The sequence below is a fragment of the Catharus ustulatus genome, chromosome 5 (genome assembly GCF_009819885.2).
Source record: "Catharus ustulatus isolate bCatUst1 chromosome 5, bCatUst1.pri.v2, whole genome shotgun sequence".
Lineage (NCBI taxonomy): Eukaryota > Metazoa > Chordata > Aves > Passeriformes > Turdidae > Catharus > Catharus ustulatus.
In genome coordinates this window covers 58,968,923-58,984,998 of record NC_046225.1, presented here as the reverse complement: position 1 = coordinate 58,984,998, position 16,076 = coordinate 58,968,923, and the positions used below count along the sequence as shown (strand labels likewise).

The following is a 16,076-nucleotide window of genomic DNA, read 5'->3' as shown; positions in this document are numbered from 1 at the left end:
TAGATATTGCTCATCTTTCACTTTTTAAAATTATATAAAATGGTGAATGATGATTCTCTATCAAATGCCATGAAAAGCTTAATGCACCATTACCCATTATCTCCTGTCGTATATATTTATGAATATGGCAGTGGCTTACATAGATACATACATATATCTGTGTTGTAAACTAATCATTGATCATGATACAAATCACTACTGCTACCTTACCTACTTCACACACAATTTTTATAGAGGTAAAATGTATTAGTCAATTAAACAGAAGTGTAAATATAGATATTTGCATTTCATGCTTATAAGGGAATTTTTTCCAAGGAAGTAGGCTGTTAAATCATGTTACCGTAACAAATGCTGAAGGCTGCTTTTTCATTCATTGCCACTGAATTTATTGTCAGAGCAGTGCAGTCATATCCCATTTCAAGATTACTTAGGTGGCTTGAAAATTAAATCACAGCTCACAAATTCTCTTTTTTCACACACGATTAATAATACTGAAATTGGGTCTAGTTTTAAGTATACTTTGCAAGAATATTGCAGTGCAATTAGGTGCATGAACTATGAAAGATTTAGTAAATAGAAAGTGATTTTCCATAAATTAACAATGAATTGGATAAAACAAAATTGCTGTCAATGTATGTGGAATTCTTTTCAAAATAATTACATTGATATAAATTTTGTTAAACTTGGGCAGCATGGGGTTTTATAAAGTCCTCAAATTATTTTTTGCAAGTTCATAAATCTGAAAGGGATATTCAGGAGTGATTGCTCAGAACTGGAAATATGAGCTCATGCTAGATTGCATTTTAGAGAAAGAATATATCAAAAGCATGACTTTTTATGTCTAATCGACTAAATGATTCTTGCTTGTTCACTTACTCTGAGCTAGATCTCTTATTTCTCTGCACAGTTTTGCAATGTTTCTCTAAAACCTACTCTCTGAAAAAGGCTCTCTAAATATGTCTCTAAAGATCAAGATAGAGAAACTTTACTTTTGTTAGGAGCTGGATTGCATTTAGTGTGCTTTTAGAGTGAAGATCCTGGATTGGTTTTAGCAAAATGAAATCTAGTTAACCACAAGAAAAATTCTGTGCAAATGGACTTTAAATCCCTCTGTAGAGGCACCTGTCGGCATCTGATTTGTTTTTACAGTAATTTCACGAATACAAGCCGCAGCAAGAAGACTAAAATTTTGGTGGAAACCCGGAAATGCGGCCAATATTCCGGTGCGGCTAATCTATGGACAAAAATGTGATATCTGCCCTTACCTAGTATCATGCTGTCTTTTTCGGCTTGTAAATAAAGGGTGTGTCTTTTTTCACTTGGAAACAATGTTTCTGAGGTCGGCAGTAAGCCAGTAAGCCCCGGCGATCCCGCGATTGTGTTACTAAATGACGACTTTGTGAAAGTTCGCTGCGAACTAAAGTGCAGCTAATATTCCAGGTGCGGCTTATCTATTGACAAAGACATCAATGTTGCCAACACACCAGCAGTGCGGCTTATACTCCGTGCGGCTTGTATTCGTGAATTTACTGTACATTTTTACTCAGATGCTCGTGAAAGCTTCTTCATGTAATTTTGTTCTCCATATTGTGTATAGATGCATCTTGGAAGGCTTCCAAAAGAAGATCTGATTTCATCATTTTAATGCAGAAAGGTAGATAGGCCCCCTTGCAAGACTTCAAACATTCATGTACCATGTGTGATAGGTGTATTTGGTTCGGGGTAGCAAACTATTCTCTGAGGTGAAACCTCCAAATTGCAGGTGATATAGATACAGCAATAAAGACTTCAATGTGTTGGTCATTTTCTATTGCACTGCATCATTAATAGTGCAAAGCATAAATGGAAAGTTCTGGATCCTAGTTTACTTTTGCTATTTTCTTTCTTATTTTCTGTCGCCTCTGGTACTATCTTCAGTTCTCTAGATTTTTGCCCCCTGTGATGGGCAAAAATGTGTCTGGATTTCAGAAAAGTTAAAGGGTTGTTTATTCATATGGAAAAAAAAATTTAAAACCCACTAATTTTAAAAGCATTTTAATAATATTTCTCTTTTGTAAAAGATAATAATTTCAGATAGCCTGGTACAGCTCATCATTCAGGGATTTTGGGGAGGAATATTAGATATCTGCTGTAGAATGTATTGTAATTCCTTCTTTTAAAATATATGGTGCTTGACACTGAAACAAAAGTCAGAAACATATTGATCTCAGATATTGCACAGCTTCATCGTTGTTTCTCAGTATCTCACTATTTTTTCTTTTTGCTGGATTTCAGTCTTATGTAAAGCTGCACATACTATCAAACAGGGATTTAAAATGGTTGAAAAGTGAAAACTGCTTTTTCTATTTTGTTTTTAATATATGTTGCTATTTTCTAAAGGAACTACTGTGTGACACAGATAATCTTTTTTGACTGTTATTGCTATGTCTTCAATTACAAATCAGTTAATGTAATAAAATAAGCTTCATTGGAAATATTGACTGAACCATAATGGCTGAAAATTTTTTGTTATACACAAATCTAAATATATATATATATATACATATAGCATTTTTACATTTAATTTATTTTTTTTTCTTAGGGATCTTAGTGAAAATCAGATTCAAGCAATACCAAGGAAGGCATTCCGAGGAGCAGTAGATATAAAAAATCTGTAAGTATTTTCTTCCTTCCATATATTCTGATGATAATGCTTTTTTTTGTACAGTGCTTTTTTTGTATCAGATATCTTTTTTTAAGAACTGTTATAGCTACTTAAGGAATATCTTCATAAAACTGATATTTATCATTTGCTTTGGCGTAATACTTTAACATATCTTAAACATCCTTGTATTGCCTTATGGAAATATGAAACATTGAAATTGAGTTGAAGACAACATGGCATTATAACTATTAGTTTATAAACCCTGAGTTTAATATTTGAATGTCAGGCAATTTGAAACATTTTATGATTTTGTGTGGAAAAAGAATTTGTGTGGAAAAAATTTTGCCTTGGTTTTAAAAGTTTGCCTTTTGTTTGATGGCATAAAAGAAAGGTCATGCTATTATCTAGTTTTGCTAGCATATGTTTCTAGACTTGTGTGACAATTTTTATTGTTCAGTTTTCTTCTGTTGTCTTTTCTGAAAGAAAGATACTTTCCTGGAGATAGTGACTTTGGAGTTCATGGGCAGGTTTTGAATTCTTATGGTTTCTAAATGTGGAAATATGTGAGTTTCAAGACAAAGCAAAGCAGTGGCTTTTTGACTTTTCTGTTCAGAGTGGTAGGTCATTTTAGTGGATTGAACAAGCCAAACAACCTGAAAACTGTGAAGAAGTTCTGCAGTAGGATACAATAGGTCATGTTCTCAAAAGCTATAACCCCTGCTGTAAGCTAAGGACTCATAAACAACCTAAAAAGAGAGAGGTCATATAATAGTGCGTTTTAGAAAGACTATGGAGCTACCTGTGTGGTGCAACTGTGAAAAAATATGATTGCCCTCTTACATGGCATCGATAAATATAGGGAAATATTGGGTTATAGGAGGCTTTCATGTAATTTCTACTGAAATAATTTTAATTAATTGAAGGTGCCAGTGCTAAAACAGAAAGACAAACTTTCTAGTTGTGCTGCTTTGAAAACAGAAGTGCTCTGTGATTGTGAAGGGATAGTTGTGATGTGTCCTCAGTAGGAGAGGATGGGATAGGAAGCCCTTCACTTTTCTGTCTGCCTGTGATGGAATCCACTTCATTCTACTGCCTGCAGCACTGCACACAAACTGGTGAGGAAAATTTATTTTTGAAGATTTAGCAGAACCCCAAGAATTTGGTCTACTACAGTTCTTCCTGGCAGTGAAATTCTGTCATACCTCAGTGGAAAAAAACATTATGTTCAACTCTGTTGTGTTCCAAAACGTGCAAGTGCCTGTGATTCTCAAAGTAGTTTAGTTACTTTGTTTAATTGACACTTTACGAGTTTTTATTCAGAACTGGTCCCATCACTATGCATGGTCAAAAAGAGGTTTGGCTACAAGAAGCCTGCATTTTTCTGCATGATCTTTGGTGTTTGAAAATGTATACAGCCACAGAAAGGAACTTTGGTAGTAAAAATAGCAGCATCATTGAAAGTATTCTAGTGGCAAAGCAGTAGTTTAGAATACAGGTGTACTTATATATTGTAAGAAAACTGCAGTAAAAAACTTCATTAGGACGCTAATCTTTATCTGAGATACTGTTTTTCTCTTAGTGTGCAGTAGATCTGCCCTTTAAAGTGTTTCTCTTTTCAGGAGATAATTTAAGAAAAATCATAAACACCATAGCATTGTCACAAATTCCGAATCATATCTGTGGCATGGGTTTTTTTTTTGTGGTAGGATAAATACTACAAATATCTCCTCAGAAGTTGCCACAAAAAAAAAAAAAAAAAAGCCATCAAACCCCTAATCTGAAAACTTAATGATTTCTCTAAAATCGCTTTGCACAATGACCAATGAGTTCATGGGGTGAGTTGGGAGAATTCTAGCACAGCACTTATGTAACTAGATCAGACTGTTGTGCCTTTCCAGAATCTTTGGTGAGGAGAGACAAACCCCAGCCTTCCATCTAGCCTTGGTCATTACTTAGAGAAGAGAGGTATAGCGAGAATTTTACTAGTTGCATTTCATTGTTCAAGAAAATTAAGGAGACAGTTGATAAGTGAGAGGTATAGAAGGTATCGCTTTTCAAACAGGAATTGAGCTCTCTGCCAGGAGATTGTAGCCAGGTGTGTGTCAGTCTCTTTCCCAAATAACAAGTGAAAGCATAAGAGGAAATGCCCTAGAATGGCACCAGGGGAAGTTTAGATTGGATATGAGTAAAAATTTTTTAAACTTTTGAACAGGCTGGGGGAAGAGATTGAGTCACCATAAACTGGAGGTATTCAAAAATGTGTAGTTGTGGCACTGAGAGAAATGACTGAGCAGTGGACTTGGCAGTGTTGGGTTTACAGGTAAACTCCATGATCTTAGAGGTCTTTTCCAACCTTAAGGATTCCGTGAGTCTGTGAAGGTGATTAACATAAGGTCCAGGAACCAAATATTTGTATATCCTCACTAAGAATTGTCATAAACAGAATTCCATATTTGTTCTAGTTTTGAACATTTGTTCTAGAAATTGTCCAGTAACTGAGCATAATGTTAAAGATTTATCTCTTTCAAACTCATCTATGAGGTAGGTGAAGGTACAAAGAGAAAAGAAATCTGTATTAGAGCATATTGTAATGTATATATTTTAAAAAAATTGTGTAACAGCATTAATTGCATCAGTTTCAATTTAAATTACTGAACCTTCTTTTAAACATGGACTGATAACCATCCAGAACAGTAGCACTATTAAGCTATTTTGAAGATGGTTAATAAATTTCACAGAATTTGACCTGATAAAGTATTTCATGTTCCTGAATGGAGACTCACCCTTTTCTCATTTCCACCAAATACCTTCCTTCTAAATCAGGAGTTGGAATATTTTGGAAAACATCTTATTGTATATTTCTTAATCTTTGCAGAGCAAATGAGGTGTTAACTCAGATAATCTGAAGGAAACTGCTTCCTATAAGGTTGATAATACCACTATAACCTCCTGCAGTATGTTAGTTGTAGACTCTCTTGATGTTTCTCAGAAGAAGCTGTCTAGTTTCCATAAAATTCATCCATGGTGTTTTCTTTCTGGACATCCTAATAAGGCTCACCATATAGGTTCTGTAGAAGACAAAAGCAAAATGAGCAAGACATTGTGAGAATTGACAACATGGGCAACCTGCCACACCATTGCAGTAAAAAGAGTAACAAACCCTGAGAAACATTCAGGCCTCATAAATGTAATTTACGTGTAATTGGAATTACCCAGTTTCCAATTTCTTATGCCTTTCATCTTTTAGCTGAGAGGAGTTTGGCTCTGTCTGTACCCTCACTTGAAGGAGTTGTAGGCAGCAATTAGATTCCCCCTTTCCCCTCTCTCTGAAGGCCAAACAAATGCATTTCTTGCAGCCCATCCCCAAATTTCATCTGCTTCAATCCTCATTTTGGTGACCCTCTTTGGACTCTGGGTTCTGCTGGGGAGGCCAACACCAGGTGCCATCTCACAAACTCAGAAGTTATCTCAAAATTGTCAGTGTCCCTGGCTTCAGTCTCAGCAATATAGCCCAGCTGTTTGTAACATAGTAAGTTCTTCAGTAAGAACAAAAAAAATGAGGGAAGCTTATGTTGTAGTACTGAAAACCCATTATCCAGTATTCTGGCAGCTCAAATACAGAAAAGCAAAATAGCTGCAGTGTGTCAAAGTCTCAATTTTTCTATTCAAGTATTCTTGAGTGACTTAAAGAGTAATACACTGTATACACTACAGTTACTGATCTGGGACTTGAGAGAAATTAAGAGTGAAATTCTGGAAATATAATTCTGAAAGTTACCCCTAATTTGCTAGTTTTTCAGGGAGAAAAGTATTCACCAGTACATTAGATTCTTCAGAGAACACGGTGGCACCCACTTTTTTAAAAAAATAAACAGAAATTATCATATAAATGGGAATTTTTGTCATATAAAAATCTAAACACAATTTTTTTTAATATACATGTTAATGAATGTTTCATAACACTCCCTGGTGATATACTGTTCACGCTGGATGTGAATGATTCTTTAAATTTTCCCAACCTCAGGAATTTTATTTGTATTTAAGATGGTAAGAAAATGGTTTAGGTGCACCAGATTGTAAGTTTTAATGGGGTTGTTTTTGAAGCTGGTTGAATCAGGAAGAAAAATAACTGAGTTACTAACAAATGTAAGCCATCACTGAAAGAACAATAGTGCCATGCTCTCCTTTTGAGTAGATTGTGGCCTTATGACTTTTCCATTTCAAGTGTGTAAAATTTTATAAGATTCCAATTTTCTCTTTCTCTGTGTAATCAATTCTTGGCAGAGGATGGAAAGGAATATACCAATATCATGAAATGTTGATGTTAAATATATGCAATCTCAAATGTTGCCAAAAATAGTAGGGCGCATTTTCACAATATCTCGTGCAAGGATCTTGTACCCTGTTTTTCTTGTCATGCTCTTGGCCTTTCTTTTGACTACTCTCTTCTTTGTGTTCCACTTGGTTCCATTTTTTCCCAGCAAGTGGGGGAGACTCTAGCTGTCATGTCAGGGATAAAGGCTGCAGAGCAATATAGTAGCTTCACACATTAAATTGCCTGGGAAAATGAAGAATTAGTGAAGAGGGAGGCAGTCACCAGCATCCAATCTAAGTCCTTCCCATTGTACTATGCTTTGTCCAAAACTTTGATTGATATTACTTGTTGTTGCCCTTATGCCTCTTACGCTGATTGTGAAATATTTAAAACTGCCACTAAAGACATAAATGAATTTTGTATTAATCTTTTTTTGGGAATGATTGGACTTTTCAAAATTTCAATTATTAGCAGTTGAAAAAGAGGTTCCTGCTGAATATGTTTTCATTTTTTATTTCTTCTCAGATCATGCATAGAATGCCACTGCAACTGGAAGTATAGCTGTCTATTCATCTGTACAAGTGCTGTTCCAAATGCATTGCTTGTCTAAGAAATGCTTAAATAATCTAGAATTCAATATTTCTCATGCTTGTTCTTACTGAGAATATCAAATGGACTACTAGTTTATTTAGCCACCTGCATTTCAAGTTTACATAGAGAAGGATTTTCACAGGGTGTAGAGAACTATATTCTGTGTATGCCTAAGATTTTTTTTACAATAAAAAACAGCTCTGAAGCCATGAAGGAAAGAATAGTTGCACTTTTCTAGTGCCTCCTAAACCTCTTGTTGCCAAGCAGGTTGGTGACCCTTTGACCTTTGGGGAAAAAAAACAGCTTGTTCTTGCTGATAGTTAAAATAAATAGCATTTCAGTACTATTTTTTAAGTTTTCTTTTAAAAAGTTATTTCTTATTGACGTTGTAATATCTTTGAATCATATCACACAGATTTTTCGTTTTGTATGCATCCTCCTTTTGAGGACATTCTTTTGTTTCATTTCTACTTTTTTTTTAAATAATATTTTCCTCCTGTAAGATAATTCTAGGATTAACCTAGCAGAGTGCTAGAGAATTTTTAGAGGATTGAGCAATTGGACTATGAATCTTTTGTTTCTAAAATGTTTGTTCAGCAACTATGCATTACTTGGAGGTAAATATTAATAATCATGGGAATGAGAAACAAACAGTTCTTTGACGCTTGATAAAAACAGAATAAATTCTAGCATGTTTTTGTTTTTTGCATTGTTTTAACTAATTCCTCTGAAATTATCGGTTTGTCTTGAAATCGAAATTGAGAAATAAGAAATACAAAACAACTCAGTTGTGTTGAAAAAATTAGCTTTCATACAGGACCACAAAGTGTCCTCAAAATGTGAAGAACAAGACAGAAAAGTAGACAATTGTGTTTAAATTGTTCCAACTTTCAACTTTCTAGGAATGAGTAAAGGAGGTTTTCTCTGTCAAGAGACAGATGACAGATTTTTCCTGTATGAAGGTAGTAGTTTTTAAATGTGTGCAACATCTTCTGTTAGTCATTAAATGTTCTTGTGGGATAACAAAGTTTATTTTAAGATATTTATTTATCATTTTCTGGTAAACAACATATGCCAGAAAGGAAGAAAATATAAGTCAGCTACATGTTTCTACAGCATAAGATGTATCTACGAGACCAATAAATAAAAAATATTCTAAAGTAGGCATATTATTAGTTGAATACTTTTTATTCTTACTAATTCTTATTGCTAAACTCACATAAACATTGACATTTTAATCAGCAGTAGATTAATTCAGTTAGAATATTTCATATACAGAATACCCAGGTAATGCTGCACACATGGGTGCAAAATCGAGTTAATTCTCTGTGGTGATGGAAGGATTTTGAATATTACAACTGTTGTTTGGTATCTTATGAGCTTCACAAGAATGGCAGTGCTGAAGCTTTGTGAATGTTGGAGGCAGAAAAGAACAGCAATTTTACAAAAGCAAGGAGAGATCCCTCATAGAAAAGCCCCAAAATGGAGATGGAGCAGGCAGAAAGATGATAAAGAAAAACTGGGAAGAGGGAAAGGATGAGAATGGGCCAGAGCTGCTGGTCCATGTCTGGTCAGCTTCGGTTCTCAGTGTTTTAATAATTTGGAAAGAAGAAAAGCCCTTGGGGGGAAAAAAATCTTTCCAAGATGAAATTAGGGTTATTGGTATGCTCAATGGCTTAGTGGTGAGAAAGGTTTCATTATGGCATTGGAGATTTTTTATGTGTGGTTTTTAGAGTCATGTTTAAAATAAACAAATGAACATAAAATTAGATAGATATATACTTTGTATTTTCTAGTATTCTTGCTTGTGCCTTAAGACGTAGCTTAATAGATACTTGCTACTGAGGACCAGTTTTATCAAAAAACACAATCACATCACTTCAGTATATCTGTTAAAAGGACATCATAAGTTACACTGGTTGTGGAATATTGTCTAACTTTCTGTTTGGATCATACATGCAGTGTAGGTATCATTAACCTTTACTTTTGCCATAAATTGCTATTCAAGCCAGTCATGCAGTCTTCAAAGTCATATCCCTTTCATAGTTAAAAAAAAAAAAAAAAAAATATATATATATATATATCACACCAATTGTTCTTCATGATGTGTGTCTAATCATTTTTTATCATATAACTGATGGAAGATAATTTAAAACATAAGGACTATAGCATCTTTCAAAGACAGTAATTTCTAAAACTAGGGAATATTTTTCTTCTCCCATCTGCAAACTTCCCTTCCTCAAACTGATACCAATTTGTTAGCTCAGTGCAAACAGAGTCATCTTTCTGGTAAGAAGTTTAAATGGAAACAACTCACCCTTCACTAAGGTAGTGATCATGGTGACTCATTAAAGGATGAAGTCCAAAAGTTTTCAGGATCACCACTGCTGCCAGTCTAGTGGAAGAAATCTGCCTTTCAGTTTGTGTAGGACAAGATTTGCTCAAGTGCTTTCTCCGCTTTAAAAGATTTTCCTTTGTGTATAATATGGATGATTTAGAAGAAGCTGTGTCAGCACTGATTTATACACTGACAGCTAAGGATAATAAGATATGGGCAAACATACAGTGCACCCTTTTACAGATTAACCTGCAGACTGCATTAGGCAAATTTGATGGCATTAAAAGATTTTTCCAATTTGTCTGGAAACAATTTCTCTTTTGTATTGTGTCAAGGGTAACATTTCATGCTATTGTAGTAATTTAAATAGCTTTGATAAATTGTTTGAGAGGTTAGAGAATTGTATTGTGTATATATTTTACCTCTTTAAGATAAAAAGGCTATTAGCTTAATTGTTAAGTGAAATTCATTACTAAAAATTGAAGAAGCCTTAGAAAGTAGACCTAAATATTCCGACACTGCAGCACTGGTGTTGTAACGTTGCACCAAAATGATTAAAGATCATATTCAGCAACTGATAGTTTGCATTTAGCTTTAAATACAGAGAAACACAGGCACTGTTACAATTATGATAATATTTTATTCCCTTATAGTAGTAATTCAGATGAAACTAGAAGAACTTTATAGAAGTTGGTACATTACATTCAGCAGTGGATGTGATGATTTATTAATAAAGTAAAATGTTATCATAGATTCAGAAGAATCACAGAAAATGCTTTAGTGAAAGTGTCATTAGCCCTGCTAGCTAATATATAATTGAAGACAGAAGGGCAGAGTTCATTTGTATTTTCTTCATTTTCTTAGTATTGTTCACACACATTTACTCATATATATTATCTGAAAACTACCAGCTTGGAGAAGTTTTTAAAGTGAGATTTTTTTTTATTGTCTCTGCTTTGCAAGTCATGCCCTGAAATGCATGAGACATTTCAGTATTTGTAGGGAAAGCTTTTATCAGTAGAGAAAATGTGATTTTATATTTGCATGGTTGTTAATTTAAGCAGACATTTTTAATTGAGCTATATGTGCTGTATCAATGTTTTGAATTGAAAAGGTAATAATCATCTTCAGAGAAAAGAATCTAAATTTTTCATAACTTCATACTTAAGGATTAATAATGTATGGGATGGATTGCTGAGTTTTATGTCTAGAATTCAAGTGCTCCATTACAACATACTATCTGCATATAATTGCAGACAGCACAAAGTCTGTAGAAAACCAGATTCTGAAGGTTACAGCAGAAACACGACTTTCATTTGAAGCTGAACTAAAGGAGATAACAGGTCGGACACTGTTATTTCTACATGTAGACATGTTCCAGGAGGTAATTACTCTAAATCCCCTGCATACCCGGGGGTAACAGCTCCCACTGCTCCAGGCGTGCACACACACAGGGAGACCCCTAAAATTGGTGTGTGTCCCTGGTCCCTGCCGCGGCGGGGGGAATTAACATGCAGCTGGGCTGCTCTGATAAATGGATTCTGTTAGGTCACCGAGGGGATGCGTGTGACATTAAGTGATTTACCGTCCTTTACCTTAATGAAATTGTTTCAGCGAGATGACGCTGAGAGCTTTTAATGGATAGCTTTTCTTGATGTAATGAAATTGCATTCCTTTGGCATTTAATATAAGGTGCAGTTATTATTTACTGGAGCTTTCCCAGCGCCGCTGTTTTGCGCAGACAGTTGAGAACAAAAAGGGATTTCTGTGGCAGCGTGCAGGCCAGCGGCGTGCGACAGCCTGGAGCGGGCACAGCGATGGCCAGAGCCTTTCTGTGCTCATGGCCTGCCTCTGCCAGCCCTTCGGGAGCCTGCCCCTGCGCCTCGCCTTGCCAGCACGCCTCTGCCTTACAAATGCCTCCCTAATCTGTTTAACAGGCAACTGGATTACAACCAGATCAGCTGTATTGAAGATGGGGCGTTCAGGGCTCTGCGTGACCTGGAAGTGCTGTAAGTACTGCTTGTATCTCTTACTTGTAGCAAGAGCTCAGTATCTGGGGAGTGCTAATGTAGCAGCTTATCTGCAAGCTGCAGCCTGGTGTCAGGATGGTCTGGTGAAAAGATGTCTTAAAATAATCCATTGCGATGTGCTATAAAATGGTAAGAAGATATGGAGAGGCATAGATACTCCTTTACTCTCCATGACAGCCATTAAACAGAATAATAATAATAATAATAAAAGCCATTGGCAGATACTGCAAGAAAAGAATATATTTCATTTTAAAAAGGGGGAGCGTGGCAGTAATAATGAACCCAATTAATTTTGTAAATTATCCATTACTGTTGATGTGCTGAATGTTTTCAGGATTGCTTTGTTGTATACTCAACATCAATTTGATCTTTCAGACTCAGTGAAAGGAACAATATGCTATATCTATTTGACAATCTGTATATGTTAAGATGTTTAACATGTTTATGTTAATACCTTCTTTTTAAAACATTTTAAATTTTATGTGTATAAATACATTTGTATGTGTGGGAAAATAGCTTTTTTGTCTCACATAAGATTAATATTGCAACACTTCTTTGCACACTTTTTTTTTCACTTTTTCAAGGAGCTATGAATGAGGTTAAAGGCAACAAAATTATCATCTGAGACTAGTTACTGTAATGAGCAAATTGCCTTAGTTCTCAAAGAATCTGAGGCAAAGGACACATTCCTGAAATACTTGCTCTGTCAGTCCAAATGACACATTTTATTTGGATTTTCTTAATTAAGAGAAGCGAAAAAATTTGTTGCTTCATGTTAATTTGAATCACACCTGAGAAATCACAACTTGAGCAGGGTGAGGAAATGGGTTTTTTGTGTTTGGGGTTTTTTGGTTTTCTTAATATTCTTAGGAACAGAAGCTTCTCTGGCAATAGATAGTGTCTGCATGTCTAAGAAACCAAAGAGTGAGTAGCTGGTGGTAAAAGTTTTTTATTATTAAACACTAGTTGGTTTTACTTATGAGTGAATGAACCTGGCAGCCAAATCTGATATTATATTTTTACATTACAATCATAGAATAGCAAGCTTATTGTTAACTCTATGTTATAAAACCATGTAAAATATATTATAGGTTCAATACTACATCTAATTGTTAAGTTGATGATTAGTTGTCTGTCAGTAAATGTGATGTTCTCTGAGATTTTTGTGTTTGGAACACTTATATGTGAATATTTTTTCCAGTGATGGCTTAATCTGCTTATTATGGTTTGGTTTTGGGTTTTTTTGTTAATATGAGCCTTTTTATAAAAGTTAAATATTTATTAAAAAAATAAATATATCAAATGTTTTCTGCATTTTTTAATGCTTGCAATTTTAGTGTTTTTAAAAGGTCATCCTTGCAGCTGAGGTCAGGGGTACAATTTTTACATTGACTTCAATGAGTGGAAAAAAGAGGAAAGAAACCTCTAAAATAATAACCTGCTGAAAAGTAGGTAGTTAGAATTTTTGTGAATGAATATGCATGGTCTATTAGCATTGTTCAAATACACAACTAAATGTTTGCTATCTTGAATTATGATATGCGATAAAAATTATGTAAAGATTTGTGGCATTTTAAGAAATTGAGATGGATGTTTCAAACACTACTGAAGGTTTTGAGTCTAATTAAGCTTTCTTTACAATATGGCTTAAAGAATGAATGAAAGATGTGTAGATGAGACCATACTGTATGTACACTGAGTAGCAAATAAAACTGTGCATATTGTTTTCATTTGGAGTCATTCTAAATAAGCAAAGAAAGTGGATATTACTTCAAACTTCAAGTTTAAGGTAAAGCTTTTAATAGATTGTAATCCTGTTTAGTAACAGTTTGAAATGATTACCAAAGTAACAAGTCTTATCTCTTGGTTAAATAATTTTAGAATTTTGGAGGTTGTTAGTGTTAAAGATACAAAACAGCCTGAATATTCCTCCTCATGAATTTCTGTGAAATGTTAGTTTTCCTTTGTCTTTTTGGGGTTTTTTTTGGTTTTTTGTTGTTTGGGTTTTTTTTTTCTTAAAGGGAAATCTGCTGTATTTGGGAAACAGTGTATGAGAAAAATACAATGCTGACGTGTTAAAAAAAGGAAAGTGTCTACAGAATGGAAAAAAAAAAAATCATCACATGTTACACTTAGGTAAAAGTATTGAGCCAACTTTTTTTATTTGCATCTCTGTAATGAAATTAAGCATTTTTGTCATTGCAGAGAAATAACTATAACACTAATTTAATTCCATATTTATCCGTTATATCTATTCCTATATATAACTTTCTTTACTCTGAAAAAATAAATTAATAGCTCATATATACAAAATAGCAAGGCAAACATCGAACAGCCAAAATTGAAAATTAAAACGTGTAGATTCACCTTCTCTTAACAGCGATGGAAATATTGGCTGATTTCCCTTCCCTGCATTGAAAATATATGGTTTTAAAATCTTGTAAGAAGGAAGAACTGTGGGAGCCATCATTTACCATGTGGACATTGTATGAAAACTCTTATTGACACAATTTACTAACATTTATTCATTAAGACACCTTTTGTGGATGTACCCAGTACATTGGCCTTTTTTGTTGTTTTATTTTTGTTGTGTTTTGAAAAGGGACACAATTCCTCTATTTACTTGGGTTTTTGGGGGTTTTTGGGGGTGTTTTTCTTGTTATTCTTCTCTCTGTTTATGTATCCCTAAGAACATGCAGGAGATAGATCCGTTATGCACAGCGAAGGAAAGATTTAGTACATGGAATGAGTATGCATCAGTAATTAATTGCTTGGTTAATGTGGAGATACATAGCCTGATCCTGGTCAGAGTACTGTAATTTTCCCTTTCTTTGTTTCAAGATCAGACAGTACTGAAAAATTTGTTCAAACTGGTTATAAATTATAATTTGTACTTAAAAAAAAGAAAAAGAAAGAGAAAAGGGAAACGCTTTCTCTTTCAAAACAGAGAAAAGTTTTTTTCAGTGGACGTTATTATTTATTACTGTTCTAGTTACATAGAGCTCATTATCCATTCTGCTCAGATGAGTAATCTCTGAGTCAAATCTGTAAATTCTATTGCTTGCTTCCTTTTTTTGGAGTCAAGCTCATTTGCTTTTTATTTGCAGCCTAAAGACATTATTTAACTGCAAGTTAATTCATAAAGTTTCTGAATCTTTACAAACTACATGCACTGAGTATAATGGGCCTGTGTAGCCAAGAATTGGCTAAGATTTGTTTCTAGTTCCCATCTCAATTTCCCAACACCTTGCCTAAAATTTAAATTACTGGTTTTCTAAAGTGTTACAATTCCTGACTCCTATTATAGTGGAAACTCCCCTATTGTTCATGCAGGGCTGGATTATCTATAGTAACTCATTCCGTATAAAACCTAAGCGCAGCTCAGAGTTAATATTGTCTAAAATTCTTGAAAAAAGCCCTCAGCTCATGTATCATATGTCAAAAATCAGATTCTCAGAAGCTAGAAAGAGAAATCAGTATCCTAGAACCAAGACATTTTCTCCAAGGACTCTCTTTTTTGTCTTGAATGCCATAGATGTTATCAATATTGGTGGAAGTTCCTTTTGAGTGAATTATAGGCTACTGTGAGCTCTGACTTAGGACTGGTAATTTTAAAACATGGTATTTTGTTGGGTATTCAACAGGGAGGAAAAATATAAGAAGCAGGGAGTTTTTTCCTAATATCCATCCCTAAAGAACAGTACACCATGACTTTCATTAGCTGTGCCTTTTTAAAATGTGACAAAACTCTTAAGATGTTAATATACTTCTTCTTGGCTTTGCAGCACTCTCAACAATAACAACATCACTCGACTATCCGTGGCAAGTTTCAACCATATGCCCAAACTCAGAACATTGTGAGTAGTCCCACTGGAACTGGCTGCCATTTTTATCAGTGCAATATTTTTATTTTTTACCCCTATTAAATTTTGTCAGGGATCTATAAATACATATACAAGCAAAGCAAGCATAAGCTCAAATAAAAAATATTGATGTCTCATGAGGCTGACAAGCGTGAAGTCTGTGTGTGTGTTGGTGGAAGCTAATTCTGAAAGGTAAACCTAACAAGTGACCCAAAGCTACATGGGGCTCAGGAGATAAAGAAGAAGTTGTATCCTTTTCCATCAACTATTTTAGGATATTAAATGAACAAGTGTA

The 16,076-nt window shown here is 34.5% G+C and overlaps 1 protein-coding gene across 10 annotated transcripts in view; it reads left to right on the top strand.

Annotated features, from left to right (window-relative positions):
- LOC116996308 (slit homolog 2 protein) overlaps positions 1 to 16,076 on the top strand; it is a 259,704-nt gene that overhangs the window by 157,362 nt on the left and 86,266 nt on the right. For all 10 annotated transcript variants that reach the window (XM_033059731.2, XM_033059740.2, XM_033059738.2 and 7 more), the window contains exons 5-7: positions 2,582 to 2,653; positions 11,826 to 11,897; positions 15,704 to 15,775. In XM_033059731.2, the coding sequence (XP_032915622.1) occupies positions 2,582 to 2,653; positions 11,826 to 11,897; positions 15,704 to 15,775 (216 nt within the window). The remainder of the gene's footprint in view (positions 1 to 2,581; positions 2,654 to 11,825; positions 11,898 to 15,703; positions 15,776 to 16,076) is intronic.